Source organism: Pinus tabuliformis, chromosome J (genome assembly GCF_031772625.1).
Source record: "Pinus tabuliformis cultivar Carrire ecotype Pingquan chromosome J, CPIR1, whole genome shotgun sequence".
Taxonomy (NCBI): Eukaryota; Viridiplantae; Streptophyta; class Pinopsida; order Pinales; family Pinaceae; genus Pinus; species Pinus tabuliformis.
In genome coordinates, this window is record NC_142295.1 from 239,867,813 (window position 1) to 239,885,313 (window position 17,501).

Sequence of the window (17,501 nt, forward strand, 5' to 3'; positions counted from 1 at the left end):
TCTGCCGAGTTTTACCCTGATGCGGCCATTGTTTTCTGCAGCGCTGTATGGTAACTCAACACAGGTTCCATTTCATGGCCTGGCAGTGGACCGAAACATTTACAGGTAAACTATATTGATTCCCTTCATTTAGACTGAAGGCGCACCAACCCTGCCAGGTACCCTAAACAGTTTGTTTTTGTTCTGGTGAATGATTTGCAATGTAGGACGAGAGATTCTGGAGCTGGCTCGACCTGCTTGGGAAAGGGTGTCTACACATCCGCAATAGTCAAGATCTCCAAATTATGGGTAAGATCTTTCCTTAATCAGTGGGAAACTCTTAAGGCATGCCCCTTTTTTTTTTGCTCTTTGCTTCTAAGAGACGTCGTACTGCAACTGAACTTCACCAATTTAGAAGAGGGTTGATTTCTTTACTTTTAATGGGTTTTTCGCAAATGTGAGCAATCATGAGCACGATGTAATTATTATTGTAGATAAGGCCAGGGATTATTTCTACTCGTAAATTACGTTGTTTCTTTCTCCTGTTATTCTTCTTGGTAACATTGAGGTTTTTACATATTTGTACAGGTTAACTACTCTTCGCTAAGCTCCGCTCCCTGATCATGGCGGCCTGTCAGTGCGACTTGCCGCATGATGCCAGGGTTAATCCTTACTGTACGCAACTCAAGGTTCATGCCGGAAATCCTCTTCTTCATGATCCCCAAGTGAGTAAACTTGGTTCTCTCTTTTCCCTTTCAATTCATTTTATTTTCAGTTTGAGCTTTTGGTTTAAAGTGCTAAGTATCTTGTCTTTCTGACTATGCTTCATGCAGATTCGGGAGTTGGAAATGGTTGCATCTTTGGGTGACTCTCGAAGGGCTTCCACCACTCCGGAACTGGGTTTGAGAGTTTTTTGAAATACCGGGTAAGCTCGAATGGCTCCTCCTTAGTATCTGCTTTTAATTGGTGCATACAATCCGCCTGGAGGCGTGGTTAGAGTTGTTGACTTTCTAGAAGCCCCACTGTCACAGGGAGCAACCTATGCAGAGCTGCGCACGACACTTCGAGCTTGACCTTGTGTAGAGATTTCATAATTCCTAGTTGTTGTATTCGTTAAATGTAAGTTAATTGGGCAAACGATGCAGGTTTGGTTTTGATTATGATAAGGCCACCCCGAGGGTTGAATGTATTGTCTAACGAGCATTATTTTTGTATAATCCTCGTACCTCTGAGTCTCTTTATTGGTTGTCTTAAATATGAATTACACAGCTCTATTTAATATAGTTTGCTCAGCTTCAAACCCTTTGGTTTATATCTATGGGTAATGGGTTTTCGCAGGCACTGCATGTATTTTTGTACTCTGTCTACTTATGGTTATAAGCACAGTACTCACTGTTTTTCAGGAAGATTCACGGTTAAGTTAGACCTGATACTGCGGATACCCCACGATATCTTATCTATCTCTCCCGTGTATTCTGAGACTGTAGCAATCCTTGTTCCTATCTTACTAGATCCCTGATTTCAATTGCACGGGACTTTTACTGATTTGTAAGTAGTTTACTGGTTTCCCTAATTTTGAATTTGTCTATGCATAGCACATTTCTTTTTTTTTTGTTTAATTTTCAGTGCATTTTCTGGTGGATGTCCGCCCTCTGGTGCTCTACCAAGGGTTTCTATTTCTTGGATTTAATTATCGTATAAATTATAATCTTTCCTCAGCTCTTTTCTTGAACAACCCTCAACTTACTACCGCCTGACATGATTATCATTTTAATTTAAGAGAAAATCTGAGAGAAGAAAAGATTTACCTAAACAGAGACAGATAACTACGAAGTCTCCGAGTCGACACTTTCCAATAGTAAAACATATAGCTACTTCCGCTTGATTACAGTTAAGTGGAAAAACTACCCGGCCTTACTACTGTTGACCCCTTTCTCATTAGTTTAAGGAACTGTAAAACTACAGAAAATAAGAAAATATTTTCCTTTAGTTTTGAGTTGGAGTCACATACCTGAGTCGCCTTCTGTAGAGTGCTTCTTTTCTCTGTTTGTGGTTATAGTCACCACTGCCTTCTGTAGCTAGTTGTCCACCCGTCCTTGAGACTGTCTTTCAAGAACCAGTCTCTTGTAATGTCTCCGTCCTAAAAATTTTCTTTTATTTATTACCGAGTTTACATGATGTTACTGCTTTTCACCCAACTGGCCTATCGTACACGGGTACTGGTCCTACCGCAACTCTAGGTATTACATCCCCTACAGCTGTATGGTCATTTAATAGTGCATTTAACTCTCAGGGAGATGGTTTTGGATTATGAGCCACACTGCTCGATTTCATATTTAAGTTGATATGAGGCCGCTTACCTGATTATTTGCCACCTGTGCTGTCGTATACATGGCCTGATGGACCGTCCGGCCACACCAGCCCCACTCGGGATCTTCACCTAGATCGACGTCGCTGTATACTCCATTACGATCCAATGGTGGTGGCTATCCTGGGTCTTTCCTCTTCTCCTGCTGCGAAGAGATTACTTTCATTTGTTTTGGCATTTTCTCTAGCGAGTTTTACCCTGATGCGGCCATTGTTTTCTGCAGTGCTGTTTGGTAACTCAGCACGGGTTCCATTTCATGGCCTGGCAGTGGACTGAAACATTTACAGGTAAACTATATTGATTCCCTTCCAGCTGGTTTTCTATTCTATAGTCTTTCCTTGTTCATTTAGACTGAAGGCGCACCAACCCTACCAGGTACCCTAAACAGTTTGTTTTTGTTCTGGTGAATGATTTGCAACGTAGGATGAGAGATTCTGGAGTTGGCTCAACCTGCTTGGGAAAGGGTGTCTACACATCCACAATACTGGAGATCTCCAAATTACGGGTAAGAGCTTTCCTTAATCGGTGGGAAACTCTTAAGGCATGCCCCTTTTTTTTTTTCTCTCTGCGTCTAAAAGACATCTGTACTACAACTGAACTTCACCAATTTAGAAGATTGTTGATTTCTTTACTTTTAATGGGTTTTTCCCAAATGTGAGCAATCATGAGCACGATGTAGTTATTATTGCAGATAAGGCCAGGGCTTATTTTTGCTCGTAAATTATGTTTTTTCTTTCTCCTATTATTCTTCTCGGTGACATTGAGGTTTTTACATATTTGTACAGGTTAACTATTTTGCGCTAAACTCCGCTCCCTGATCATGGCGGCCTGTCAGTGCGACTTGCGGCATGATGCTAGGGTTAACCCTTACTGAACGCAACTCAAGGTTCATGCTGGAAATCCTCTTCTTCATGATACCTAAGTGAGTAAACTCAATTCTCTCTTTTCCCTTTCAATTCATTTTATTTTCATTTTGAGCTTTCGGTTTAAAGTGCTAAGTATCTTGTCTTTCTTACTATGCTTCATGCAGATTCGGGAATTGGAAATGGTTGCGTCTTTGGGTGACACTCGAAGGGCTTCCACCACTCCGGAACTGGGTTTGAGATTTTTTTGAAATACCGGGTAAGCTCGAATGGCTCCTCCTTAGTATCTGCTTTTAATTGGTGCATACAATCCGCCTGGAGGTGTGGTTAGAGTCGTTGACTTTATGGAAGCCCCACTGTCGCAGGGAGCAACCTGTGTAGAGTTGCGCATGGTGCTTCGGGCTTGACCTTGTGTAGAGCTTTCATAATTCCTAGTTGTCATATTCATTAAATGTAAGTTAATTGGGCAAACGATGCCGGTCTAGTTTTGATTATGATAAGGCCACCCCGAGGGTTGAATGTATTGTCTAACAAGCATTATTTTTGTATAATCCTCATACCTCTGAGTCTCTTTATTGGTTAAAGGCTTGCGGATGGAGAGTGTGCCTGATGAACATTTGATTAAAGGCCTGCAAATGGAGAGCGCGCCTGATGCATGTTTGGTTAAAGGTGAAATGCAAGGCAAAGACATGTTATAAGCGAGACATGAGTTCGGTTAAATGTGACAGGGGAGCGCACGACCGTGGGTTCACACCCAGGCATGGCGTCCACACCAGAGTGTGGGTCGACCAAACAAGTGTGATGACACACCAATGAGTTGTAGTAGCCATGTTGAAGTGCGAGCGAGTGGAGGTGTTGCGACAGGCCGACCCATGCATATGGTGGATGGGCAGAAGTGCGACGGGTTGTGTAAGGACCTGTGGTCCTTGGCACGACCGCCCGAAGTGCGATCATGGGCGAGCGCGCGGTTGGGTGTGTGAGCTACGGTGCGACGAAGTATGCGACTACGGTTAAATGTTATGCGAGCTCCTTCGAAGTATGCGATGACACTTATGCGCATATATGAGTGAGCAAGCATGTTTATATGGCGTAGTGTGTGGAGTTAACACATATGGAAGCCGACCCTTGCTTGGAGAAGCCGACGGTGCATTTGCGATGAAGTAAGGGTGTGCGAAAGGCGTTGGGCAAGTCGGCTGGGCAGCCAGACTTAGCCCCACGCTTGCGTATATATTTCCATACGATGGAGGCATTTGAACAACAATCAACCAACGCATAATCATCTTCGCTAAGGAAAGAAGTGCGTAGTTCTAAGTGCGCAAAGACAAGAGGTGAAGGCGCAAATTCATGCGCCCATTCTTGGGCTAGCTGCACGGAAGGAAGGTTGCACTTGGTGTTGGGTGAAGGTGCGGGCAAGGTGCGCCCGGTGGTTGGGTGAGGCATGCATGGTGAACGTGTGGCGCCCGGTTTGTGCGAAGGCTTGGCGTGGGTGTCTTGGCGACTCGGGTGAGCACCCGCCCATCGTGCAAGTGTGCACGAAGACTTGTTGGTGTGTTGGGTTGTGAACGGAGGTGTGTCTCGGGCAAAGGCGCCTGTGTGTGGCGACTTGGAGGTGCGTCCAAGTTGGGCAAATGACACGGTTGTGCGACGAGGTGAACAAAGGGTTGAAGAGTCGTGCGGCGACCGTGCGGAGGCACCGACGAGCTGGGCAACCGAGTTTGCCGAAGTTGTGAAAATTGACTAAGTGTAAGTTTGGGGTTTCCCAAGATTTAACTTGTACATTGTAAAAGTGAAGATTGTATAATATATTGATTCGGGCAGACTCATATTGTAGGGAGTTGCCCCTCCCTTTATACTGTTGTGCATTTCTCTTGTATAATGCTATTGATAATGAATGTGTATGGGTATTCATTGGTATAAAGGATAAACATAATAATACTTGGTTGCGAAACACAAACTAAGTAGGACAAGTTGAATGTTAGGCGTAGTCCACGAACATAAGTATTGGTGAAAAGAAAGTGTTCGGTGGTGCTGCACCTCGCTATAAGCGGTTGGAAGACTACTGCAGGTGTAGGGGCGTGACAATTGGTATCAGAGCTCGGTTGGAGCTGGTGTTAGAGCAGGGTTGCTCGTGACGAAGTGCAGGTGTGGGTACACTTGGAAACTTGACAGTTGATGACAGTGGAAGCAGGTACTTGCAGGTGAAGGAAGCTGGTTTCACATACAAGTGGAACAAGGGCCGGTTCATGATTGCAGGGAACTTGGTGAAGCTGGTGAAAGGTGAAACAGGTTTAGCAGAGGAGAAGCTTTGTGCTTGGGCCAAGCTGAACGACAAGGCATGGCAAGTTTGGAAGAATGCGAAGGGAAGCTCTTACTTACCTTATACAGGTTGAAGAGGTTGAAAGAAGAGAATCCCCGGATTCGAGATAAGCTTGAAGTCTTGGAAAAGAATGTTGAAGACGAACTTATTCAACTTGGTTGGGCAATGGAGAAAGATGAAGTTGCAGATTGTGCTGACAAGGAAGAGGAAGCCATGATGATTGAAGATGTTGCAAACATGACAACGATGGAGGATGAACTTGAGGTTGATCAAGTTGGGCCAGGATCGTGCAGTTTGCAGACATGGATGGATGAGGATACTCACATGGAGGAGCCTCATGATGATGATGTAAGTATTGTTGATACTTGTGTTTCACTTGAGCATTTGGTAGATGGACCGTATGTAGGGAAGGGAAAAGTCAGTTTGCCGATGCTAGGGAGAATCTTACCATGGATGACTATGATAAGACCTTGTATGGAGAAGCAAGGATTGTTGATTGTTGCAGGACTTGTTGGGGTTGTTTGTGACCTTATGATAGAAGGTACAAAGGCCCGTGACAAGGGAGGAACATGATAATCATTGTGGAGGATTGGGTCATGCTTTAGCCACATGCAAAATTGGCTAAGTGCCCAGCATGACTCATGGACAGATTGAAGGGCACACTCTTGAGGTATGATGATGCTTGGGTGGACTTCTCATGGCCAAGACTAAGAGATAGTCTTGGTGGAACCTTCAGTAGGGGAGCTATGATGGAAGGGACTCGTGATGATGATGATATGGTTGGGTGATCGAGTTCACTAGACCGAATATTGCAAACTTGGATGAGGATGACCGATTGTTGTGATGAGTCTACTTGGTTGGACTACATGGGCAACTTAGTCATGGACATCAGGTTGGAGACATGGAGCATGGCAGTCCTATGCAGGGACATTGTGCAGGAGCACTTATAGAGGTGTCACTTATGAGCATCCAATGAGGAGTGCCAAGGCAGGGATGTTGTGCAGATGGATTTGCTAGTGTGACATGGAGACTTATTACTTATGAGCCGATGGAGAGGTTGTGCACTCTTGTACAACAAGGCCATGGATTTGGATGGATTTGTGAGCAGACTATGGAGCATTCCTACTACATGGAGAGTTGAGGCATCTTGCAGAGACCTTTGGGCCGAGACTTGTATGCTTGCTAGGATGTTGGTTGGGGATGACTTATGGAGCTCATGATGACATGAGATTGTTGTGACTTTGGGGACTTCATAAATGGTGAACTTGGGGACACTTTGGAGCAATGGAGTTACAACAATGATGATGCCTTGGTGTCAACACTTGGGCATGGGTTGAGCCAAGACTCAACCACTTTTTACACATGGGAGCTGATTGATCTATGATCATGGGCAGCACATGGATAGATGAGACAGGTGCATACTTGTTTCTATGGCAGACTTTAGGGATGACACATTGTAGATATGATGGAGGTTGCTTCATGGACCTGGATGTGGCACACCGAGAGTTGGAGATTGATGAGATGATCTCTTCATATTGAGGAGATACACATATGGATGATGTTGGGATAGATGCGGCTAATTTCATGCAGCACATTGACACCAAACATCATGGACAGCATGTTGCAGATGAGATGAAGACTACTTCATGGACCTGAGCATGGCTTACACTTGTATGAAGATGGATTCTTGATCGAGTTAAGGATGTGACAGGATGTTTTGAGAAACGACTGATGATGGCATGAGGATGTTCACTCTCATGATTTGGGCGTGATGGTTGGATTAGCTACCCAACTAGTTCAAACATGGGGACTAGTAGTGTGCAGAGATGTGTTGACATTTGTTGGAGTATCATGGCAGCAGTTCACATGAGGACAACACATGATGAGGTCGACACGGGATGTTGCAGGAAGCATGTAGCTTGAAATGGAGGGACCAGCCTTCCACGATGGGGAGCAGCATGTGGAGATTGTGACAGGGTGATCGATGATCATGGATTGAGATGATCTCTGATGTATGACATACCGATGAGGTGTATACCTTGGTATGGTGATCTTGGTGACAGTTGGTTACCAGGATGATACATGATGGAGACGGTGGTTCTACATATGTTGCAGAGATGCTTGCAGTGTGTGGAGGAGTTGACATCATGGATATTGATGATCTTGGGGGATGGCTACCAGGATGATATGTTTTCGAGGACGACAACGACTTCAGGTGGAGGAGGATGTAAGGACCTGCGGTCCTTGGCACGACCGCCCGAAGTGCGATCGTGGGCGAGCGCGCGGTTGGGTGTGCGAGCTGCGGTGCGACGAAGTATGCGACTACGGTTAAATGTTATGCGAGCTCCTTCGAAGTATGCGATGACACTTATGCGCATATATGAGTGAGCAAGCATGTTTATATGGCGTAGTGTGTGGAGTTAACACATATGGAAGATGACCCTTGCTTGGAGAAGCCGACGGTGCATTTGCAATGAAGTAAGGGTGTGCGAAAGGCATTGGGCAAGTCGGCTGGGCAGCCAGACTTAGCCCCACACTTGTGTATATATTGCCATACGATGGAGGCATTTGAACAACAATCAGACAACGCATAATCATCTTCGCTAAGGAAAGAAGTGCGCAGTTCTAAGTGTGCAAAGACAAGAGGTGAAGGCGCAGATTCATGCGCCCATTCTTGGGCTAGCCGCACGGAAGGAAGGTTGCACTTGGTGTTGGGTGAAGGTGGCGGCAAGGTGCGCCCGGTGGTTGGGTGAGGCGTGCACGGTGAACGTGTGGCGCCCGGTTTGTGCGAAGGCTTGGCGTGGGTGTCTTGGCGACTTGGGTGAGCGCCCGCCCATCGTGCAAGTGTGCATGAAGACTAGCTGGTGTGTTGGGTTGTGAACGGAGGTGTGTCTCGGGCAGAGGCGCCCGTGTGTGGCGACTTGGAGGCGCGCCCAAGTTGGGCAAAAGACACGGTTGTGCGACGAGGTGAACAAAGGGTTGAAGAGTCGTGCGACGACCGTGCGGAGGCGCCGACGAGCTGGGCAACCGTGTTTGCCGAAGTTGTGAAAATTGACTAAGTGTAAATTTGGGGTTTCCCAAGATTTAACTTGTACATTGTAAAAGTGAAGATTGTACAATATATTGATTCGGGCAGATTCATATTGCAAGGAGTTGCCCCTCCCTTTATACTGTTGTGCATTTCTCTTGTATAATGTTGTTGATAATGAATGTGTATGGGTATTCATTGGTATAAAGGATAAACATAATAATACTTGGTTGCGAAACACAAACTAAGTAGGACAAGTTGAATGTTAGGCGTATTCCATGAACATAAGTATTGGTGAAAAGAAAGTGTTCGGTGGTGCCGCACCTCGCTATAAGTGGTTGGAAGACTACCGCAGGTGTAGGGGCGTGACAGGTTGACTCGTGTATGTGGTAGAAGGGGCGTGTTACAACCGGTGGGTGGGTCAATTTGGAGGGGCCAACACCTCAAGCGACACAACCCTTTGTAATACCACTCAGCAGGAGTCATATAAGTATGGCATACGCATTGGTGGAGGGGATCATCGAACAACTACAGAGCATACCCTTCGACAAATCGTAGTGCGAATAGCTGGAAGGTGTATTGTGACAGGTCGTGGGCAGAAACTTGAACGAAGTGTGAACTGAGTCGGGTGACTCGGGCATGTGCCTGCCTTGCGGGCAGAGTCACGACAGTGCAGTGACAACATGCAAAAGTCACGGTAGCATGCAGTAGGTCATGACAACATGCAGTAGTGGTCACGACAGTGTGTAGAGGTCACGGCAAGGTGTAGAGGTCACGACGGTGTGCAAGGATTCATGTAGTTTGTCACGGTTGTGCAGAAAATCAGGTAGAAGGCTACGCCCCTTCAGGGGCAGCCTTCCCTTGTAAAATGTTGTAAAAATTCTTTAAATGATAATAAAAGTTTAAATTAGAGAAATATTGTTGTTGGTCTCTTGAATGGTATAACTACACTGTTTGGTTATGTTTTCCACACATAACGAGTTAATAATAGAAAAAGAGAACATTGTAATAATAATAAGACAATTGGTAAGCGTAGTCCGCAAGATGATTTTTTTTTAAGTAAAATGACTCTTATCGATGCTGCACAATGCCTTGGGGTGGAACCAAGTTGGGGGCATGACAGGCTCCCTCCCCTTTTCCATTAATGCAAGTTGCAACAACCAAACTAGAGAACCTTATTTTTTAATATTAACTATCTCATCATAACAATTTACTAAAGACTATAATCACAACTTTAAACACAATTTTTTTAAGAAAAATTACATTTAAATAAAATCTTTAATTACTAAAATTTCATTTTAATTTTTTTTATTTAATTTCCAATAAAAACATTAATAATAATAATCATATATATGTTTATCAATTTTTTATATATAATAAATATGTTATATAAAAATTTCAATAAACATAATATTTTTATATATAAAAAACTAATTTTAAACTTTCTTGCACTTTATTATATTTCAACATTGAATAAAGCTACAATAAAAACAATATACCCCACATCGTTGGAAAAAAAAGGCCACACTAAAAAACGATATACCCCACATCAAAGTTATAATCATCACCATGTGAATCTTTCCTGGCCTCAAAAGAGGTGAAGAAAACTAGACACACATTCTTTTGAAAACGTTATAACATAGATAACTCCGTAAACATGCCATCAAACATTAAACATATCTTACTTCAATATAAGACATAGGCTGGTTTTTAAATTTGGCAGGTAAGTATCTTGAATTTTTTTATTCCGAACTTTATTAAGTAACAAACGTCCAGAATTAGATAAATTTTGTTGAAAACTCAACCTGGTTTTGAAGACTGTCATTTTTATTTTACTTAAAGATATTATTAGAGCAGTTTTTAGAGATAAATTTTGTTGAAAACTCAACCTGGTTTTGAAGACTGTCATTTTTATTTTACTTAAAGATATTATTAGAGCAGTTTTTAGGTGTATATAATTTTGATGGGGATTAGATTATAATAGGCTTATTTCGGATGAGACTATAAAATTGATAGGTTCAAATTTTTCTATTTAATCAATCAAACTATAAAATTGATAATTCTAAATTTTTCCACCTAACCATTAAATCACATTCACTTACTCTACATCTAATTTACAACTTATAAAAACATCCCATGGAAATCTCTTTCCACGCTAAGTCTTCTGCTGCATGGCCACAGCCATGATTGATTCATTCGGCTCTTGCGTCACGATAAATCGATAGTATTTTGGGAGTTGCCACGCCCTTTCTTGAATTTTCAATCACAGGAAATTGGTAGTATTTTTTCAGGTACCGACAACCTAAGGCCATTTATTTTCCGTCGGCACAACTTGACAAAAGGCAACGGGGCCCAGCCAAATATAGCTTTACTTTGACGAGATGGCTCCTGAACTTCACTGCTATACTTGATTTCACGTGTGCAAATGCTGACCCGCCCTTTACAATGAAAAGTAAAGTGCGACAATACGAACATCCTTCGACTCTGAAGAGACAATATTTTTATTATAGATATTTCAGGGTGTAATTTAGGTGGTAGGGAAAATGTTATTATTTCGTTTATTTTGGATTTGGTTTTAAATTGAATTTATAATGAATATGTTGTGAATTTCAAAATTATCTTTAATTCAGGTAAATAAAACTAAAATATTTAACTTTGAAATATTCCTTATCATCAAAATAAGAATAATAAGAACACTGTATACTTCCCCTATCTCTCAACTTTAATTAAAAAATCAAAACATGTATATTTCTTACCTTTTAAAAAATGAGTGATTTTAAGCCGTGCAACTTTATAGCACACTGACTTTAAAACACCAAAAATTTCTATTTTATTCTCAATGGAAAGGCTGAAGTGGTCATTTCATATTTTTAATACGAAGAATTAATGCGTCATTAATTTAACTTTTTATTCATTTTTAAAAATGTGTTAAATAAATTTTATTATTTTCAAAATTTAAATTATAATAAAATTATTAATTTTATTATTAAAAAATCCATTTTATTATTAAAATTACATTTTTTAATTGGAAAATATTAATTTTCTTCATGTTTATTGGATGTTGGTATAAATTATATATATTAGTATATTTAGGTAGTAAGCTTTTGAATATTCTCTCACTGTTGTACTGACAATGCCAGTCAGAAAATTTGATCCTGGTTATCCAAATTATTCCATCCGGTAATAACGTTGGATATATTCTATTTATTAATTTAATATTTAAATTAAAGTTCATTTAATTTAGTGTTTTTATACAAGGTAGTACTATTAAATTGCATGATGTTGGATTCTCTTAATATTAGAGTGGCAGCGGAAGAGAAAAATTGAATACGGAGTCGTCTAATGAGGTCGAGGAATTGTTTGGATATTAAATGTGACTGGAATTTTGGAAAAAAAATTAAAAATCTTGTAGAGACAGTGTTTGAATCATGTTTTTGACCGTGAAAATGGATTCAGCATAATCAAAAAAGTCTAGAATACTTAAAATTTTGAAGTTTAATGACTATAATTTAAATTTACAAAAATCTTTGTCTGATTTTCTCTAAATATAATCAGAATTTCTAACTTTCCGGGCATCCCTCCGCCTCGTTAGACTACGCCATTGATTACAGTTTATTTAAAAATAAAATATTAAATAAAAGACCAACTTTCAATATACAAAAATACTTCAGAATTTTCAATTCAGAAATCAACTGACTTAGTAAATAGTTAGATTCGGTGCCCCAACATAATGAAAGATGGAGGATTTCTTTCTGCTGGCATCATCGGCAGATTAAGAGATGATTATATACACACACGAAACAGCACAGCTCTGCTTGGATCTCACATTTGATCGCAAGCCAGCGGCCATTACTGCTTGCAAATCCTATTAAGGAACGCTGTTAATTTATGAGAATGATGAGACTGGTTATGGTGTTAAGCACACAGAGTCGTTAGTGGCTACGAGTCGCTTGCTTCAGCACTACGGTCGGAATCGGCCTCGAAAGTCTCGATCGGTGCTCACAAACGAGCTCGTCCGCAAACCATTCGAGTCGTTCTGCATTGCTGAGGGAGAGCTTTCGTTTTCCTCCGAAAGGGACAGACTCCATGCCCTTCTGTTTCAGCACGCTGTCTGCAAAATTCAGCAGCATCTTGACGTTTGCCTCGCTCGGATCGTCAGTGTCGCCCACGCATTTGTCTGTGAATCCGTTGCTCTGTATATCCCATAACCAACATCTTGTTCAGTAAAGGGAAAAAGGAAAATAAATACAAAAATCCACTGCACAAGCCATTGCAAAGTGCAGGCTTGAAATTTGTCGTCTCGGACAAAAAGTTAAAATGCACTTTATATTTTTCCGTTTAACCTCAAAAATTGTACACGACTGTCAACTATTAGGTTACCTGAATCCGGACGTAATTGCGCCTGCTTTGGCCGAATGCCATGCTGATTGCGTGATCGACAGTGTCGGAAATTCCATCTCCCAAAATTGTAATGACTGGTTTAGCCCACTGGTCGGCACCCCATCTCCTCACCTTCTCGTAATTGTAAGCCCGATCGAACTGCCCCGTTCCCACGGACAACACCAGCAAATCCTCAACGCCTACCACCAACGGAAACTCCTGCTTATTATGCACAACATGCGTTATGGCCGCAGCCGTGGGATTGCTGATTACCAATCCCGCGTCGATGGCCGTACAGATTGTCTGACCGTCGACCGAGCTCAAGTGCACGGGCTCAAAGAAACCAGGCACCGCCGCCGCCGCCCGACAGATTTCCCACAAACGGAAGTCAAAGTTGTCGGTCTCGAGTGCATCCGCGCGGGAGAATAGGAAGGGGGCAGCGCTGGACAGATCGTAGCAGGGAATCAATATTGGCTTCAGCGTGTCCTTGAGCGTCAAGCTCCGCCCGTCCTTGGCGGAGAACAGGCGCTTCAGGACACGTTCCACGCTCTTGCCGGAGAAATTGGCGCCCTTCCGCCGGAATTTAGCCAAGATCCCTCCCGACGTTGGCTTGAACATCCTGCGCCCCTCCTCCGCCAGCAGCCTCCACACTTCTTCCGCCCGGCAAAGTGGGCGGCCGCTGCCGTCATTGGCGAAGAGCATGGCGGCGATGAGTCCGCTGACGCCGGTGCCAATTACCACATCAAAGAAATCGGCAATTCAGGACTCGGAATCACCGGTTTTCTTCTGCAGGGCCTCTTCCAGATACGCCAGTGTGCGCCCCGCTACGATGCCTCGCATTCCCCCACCATCGATGCTCAGAACGCGGACCTTTCCACCAGGCAACCTCTCCTTTTCCCAGTCGTAGCCGAACAAAAGATTGTTCTCCAACGCCGAAAAAATCTGGTAGCTGAGGTTGTTGCTGTCGCAGCTCAGTCGGCCATGCCCAGCTTCCAGACCGACCTCCATAATTCAACTTATCTCGAAGAACCTTAATGTGGCAAGAAACGTAGACGGGTCCTCTCTTCTGTGAGCAGCAGCAATGAGTAGAGGAGAAATTCTAAATCGATGCGTGTATATGCATAGGGGTTGCAGAATTTATATGAAATTGAAGGCTATGTATGGGTTGTGGGTTTGGTGTAATCCGAGACCAGCAGACAGCCGAATCTATAACGCAGATTGGAATAAATCGTGGGAGAGATGCCCGGAACTCCACCGACTCTCCCACTCAAGCACTAACCGCACCGCGGTAAACTGTAACCATAGTCTCGGGTCCACTGGTATGCACACCCTCGTGTGCTTTGCGTTGTACGTGCGCTCAGGGTTGGAATTTGACGGGCCCGTCATAAGCCTTTTTAAACGTATTTGACGGCTGGAATTTGTCCATGCCCGTTTTGACTGACGTGCCCAGAAGAGGTAAAAATGTTTTTTTGACGTTTCGAATTTTTTCCAAAACGTTCTTATACCTAGGTTACAGGTATAGTTCTGTTTCAGGTATAGTATAGTTCTGTTATAGTATAGTTCCGTATAGTATAGTATAGTTCAGGTATAGTATAGTTCTGTTACAGGTATAGTTCCTCACGTCACCTCAAACCCTGGGCGGAGCCGGAGGCTGTCAAATTAGCATGTGGGAGGAACGAAATTAGCATGTGGGAGCAGCCAATGGCAATAGCCATTTTTTCTCAGTCAGAGATTTAGTTTTTTTTGTAGAGAATGGGCAATTCCCTTTTAGCCGAAGATTTTTTCTGTGGGAAAATTTGGAATCTTTCCCTGGATGATTTCGGAGATCTGTGCATGCCCATTGCCACTGCATGGTCTCCCTGTCTTTTACCCAACGAATGTGGCCCGTGGGCTTGTTTTCTTTTTACAATTGAGTTCATGATTCACATTGCACACTCTCTCTCAACGCATTGCCGATTCAAACTTACGCCTGTCGCCCAGCTCAAGATTGGCTCCAGCCTCCAGCCTCTAAGGAAACTGCGAGGAAATTACAAATTGTGCTTCAAAGTTCAGGTTAGTGATTGATTTTTTATTCTTCAAACACTGTGGGTCTACTGATAAAATTTTAGGAAAACTGATCTGAAATTCTAAACCCAGTCATTTGACAGACAATAGATTACTAATTGTATTTGACATGCAAAAATAAATCATTCTTATTAAATGCATTATGCAGTTTAAATCTCAGACATACTGATTCCGTTAAGTTGAAGATATCCTTCATTTAAATGTTATGACAGAAAAAGTTTTTATTCTTGATTCTTTATCATCTCCAACCAGTGTAAGCAGCTTCTTGTTAGGGCTAAGCTCTACGATCAGCTGCAGTTTTCTCTCTAGCCCTCCCATGTTTCAAGTCTTCCCAAGTCCAACCAATATTCTGCATCCTATGATAGATCATCTGAAATCTCACTCAAGAGTCTAAACATTTCTCTATCAGATTATCATTAATGATAAAATTTTAGAAAAACTGATCTGAAATCCTAAAACCAGTTATCCGACAGAGAAGAGAATCTTAAACATATTTTATAACATGCAAATATAAACCACGTATTATTATTAAATGCAGTATAGATCTCACATACCATGTTTTTGCATCAGTTGAAGACAAATAATTCCCCCATTAAATGGAATGAATCTACAAGGAGCACCTTTATTTAAAATTAAAAGAATATTATATTGTGATATACAATCAAATGGATTTGATACAATGTCTTTGACCCCATACTTTGCTTCAGAAGGGAAAAATAAAACATTGATATGCCCGTCAAAATAATGGACAAAGTATGCCTGCTGTCACAAACCCCCTGCTACGCAGATACTCTTTAATCTCAACATATGTTGAAACCTCCATACCATGCCTCCGAGTGAAACATCAACCTATGAAATGCCTTCAACCTACGGTATAAAACTCCAAGCTATAGTGAATGTAGGTGCCCAACAAGGACGGAGTTGAGTTTCAGCCCCACGCTTCAGAAGCTCAAGATCAAAATCAGAATCTGTGAAACTTTAAATTACCTTTATAGTTTGGGGAAATTCTCCTGTGTTCTTTTTCCCCTCACAGCTTTCAAAGAACAACTAAAATGTGATAAAGGGATTGGGCTTGAAAAGGGAGATGAGGTGCTTCGTATTTCAAGTTTTGTATTGGGAAGCAAAAGTGGTCAAATTAGTTGTACTTGTCCTATCAGGGATTGTGATATACAAAAGAATAAGAAACGGTAAGAGATGTTCCTTTGTACAAATAAGAATTTTGAATTGGGTAATCGAAAGAGGTTAAAGCTCTGATTGGACTAGGAACAAAAGAATAGTAACAAATTTTGAATGAAGTTACTGGGCTAAACATTATATTAGATAATGTCATAAATTATCTCTGAATTTGCATGGAACTTAGTCTTATTAGGCATCTAAATATTCATGTAGCATAATGTAAATTGTTGGATTTAAATGATAATTTAAATATATGAAATGGATAACCATCAAGCGTTTTACCTTGGACTGATTATATAATTTAAATGAACAAATTTCAAATGTTCAACACTTTTTATTGAAACCTCCACAATTGAGTTTTTCCAAATTTTGGTTTTTTTTCTTACGATAAATATATGAAAATTTTCAACATAATTATTTATTGAATGGTAATTTTTTAATCAAAACTTTATTAGTGAAGGGTTAATTTATTATGAGAACCTCACTCTTGAAGGGCAAAATTTTTAATATAACGTTTCTTGATGGGAAGCATAAGAACCCAAAACGTCAAAAAAAAAATTTATGACGGGTAAAGAGAAATCCAAATTCCAACCCTGCGTGCGCTCTGTTTTTGATTCAGCCGAACGGTAAAGAAGTGATTAACTTCCCGTCGAATTATGACTCACACCCATTTAAGCGGCACAGGAGTCAGGTACCTAACCTGAGGTCCGCGCTGGCCGCACTAATTAGGGCTCCTAATGGCAAGGGAGTAGTTGTGGTGTTCTAACCCAGTTAATGGCATGAAAACCAGAGAAAATCTCTGATAGATTTTTACAGAAAAATTTAAGTGACCTCATAAATTTTCTGTCTTTAAGGATTCAGCAAAATTTTGACGTCAAGAAATTCCTTTTTTATTACACTGAAATATATAATATAAAAATTGTATACTGAATATTTAAAAGTGTCTTTTTGGGCTGTTCCTCCGTACTCTGCGTGGCGTTTAATATTGTTGCATTAATAATAAAATTGCCACCTTTCTCATGTGGACTTCGATTCAGTGGACAGAGATTGGCATTTAACGCTGATATCGTTTTGTAATCTTTATATATTTTTTCTTATAGTCATTGATCTAGATAGCTGTTGGAGGTCCTGCTCAAACTATTTAACTTGTAACGCTGGATCTGTTTCTTCAACTTGTCCTGACGATGAGCCACACTTGCTGGCTCGAAAAGCGTCGACAAATATCTCTTTTTATATGTAATTTACGCCAAAGCTCTTCTTACAACTGTTATGGATCACAGAAATCTCAATTTAACAACATACATCCAATCACACATCTCTATATGA

The 17,501-nt window shown here is 41.6% G+C and overlaps 1 protein-coding gene and 1 pseudogene across 1 annotated transcript; both read right to left on the reverse strand.

Moving 5' to 3' along the window:
• Positions 1-12,242: 12,242 nt before the first annotated feature.
• On the reverse strand, positions 12,243-13,641 carry LOC149226636 (patatin-like protein 6). The gene is made up of 2 exons (XM_089375339.1): positions 12,936-13,641; positions 12,243-12,748 (listed from the first exon to the last, which is right to left on the reverse strand). The coding sequence occupies exons 1-2, from the start codon at positions 13,635-13,637 to the stop codon at positions 12,488-12,490; spliced, it is 963 nt and encodes a 320-aa protein (XP_089231465.1). The 5' UTR covers positions 13,638-13,641; the 3' UTR covers positions 12,243-12,487.
• Positions 13,642-13,694: 53 nt separating this feature from the next.
• LOC149226637 (patatin-like protein 7 pseudogene) lies at positions 13,695-13,943 on the reverse strand (annotated as a pseudogene).
• Between the last annotated feature and the right edge of the window lie 3,558 nt (positions 13,944-17,501).

Bases quoted from the DNA above. Each gene is read 5' to 3' on its own strand.
- LOC149226636 (XM_089375339.1), bottom strand. From the start codon at position 13,637: ATGCTCTTCGCCAATGACGGCAGCGGCCGCCCACTTTGCCGGGCGGAA. The intron at 12,749-12,935 runs GTAACCTAATAG...TGGGATATACAG, and splicing joins GCAATTACGTCCGGATTCAG to AGCAACGGATTCACAGACAA.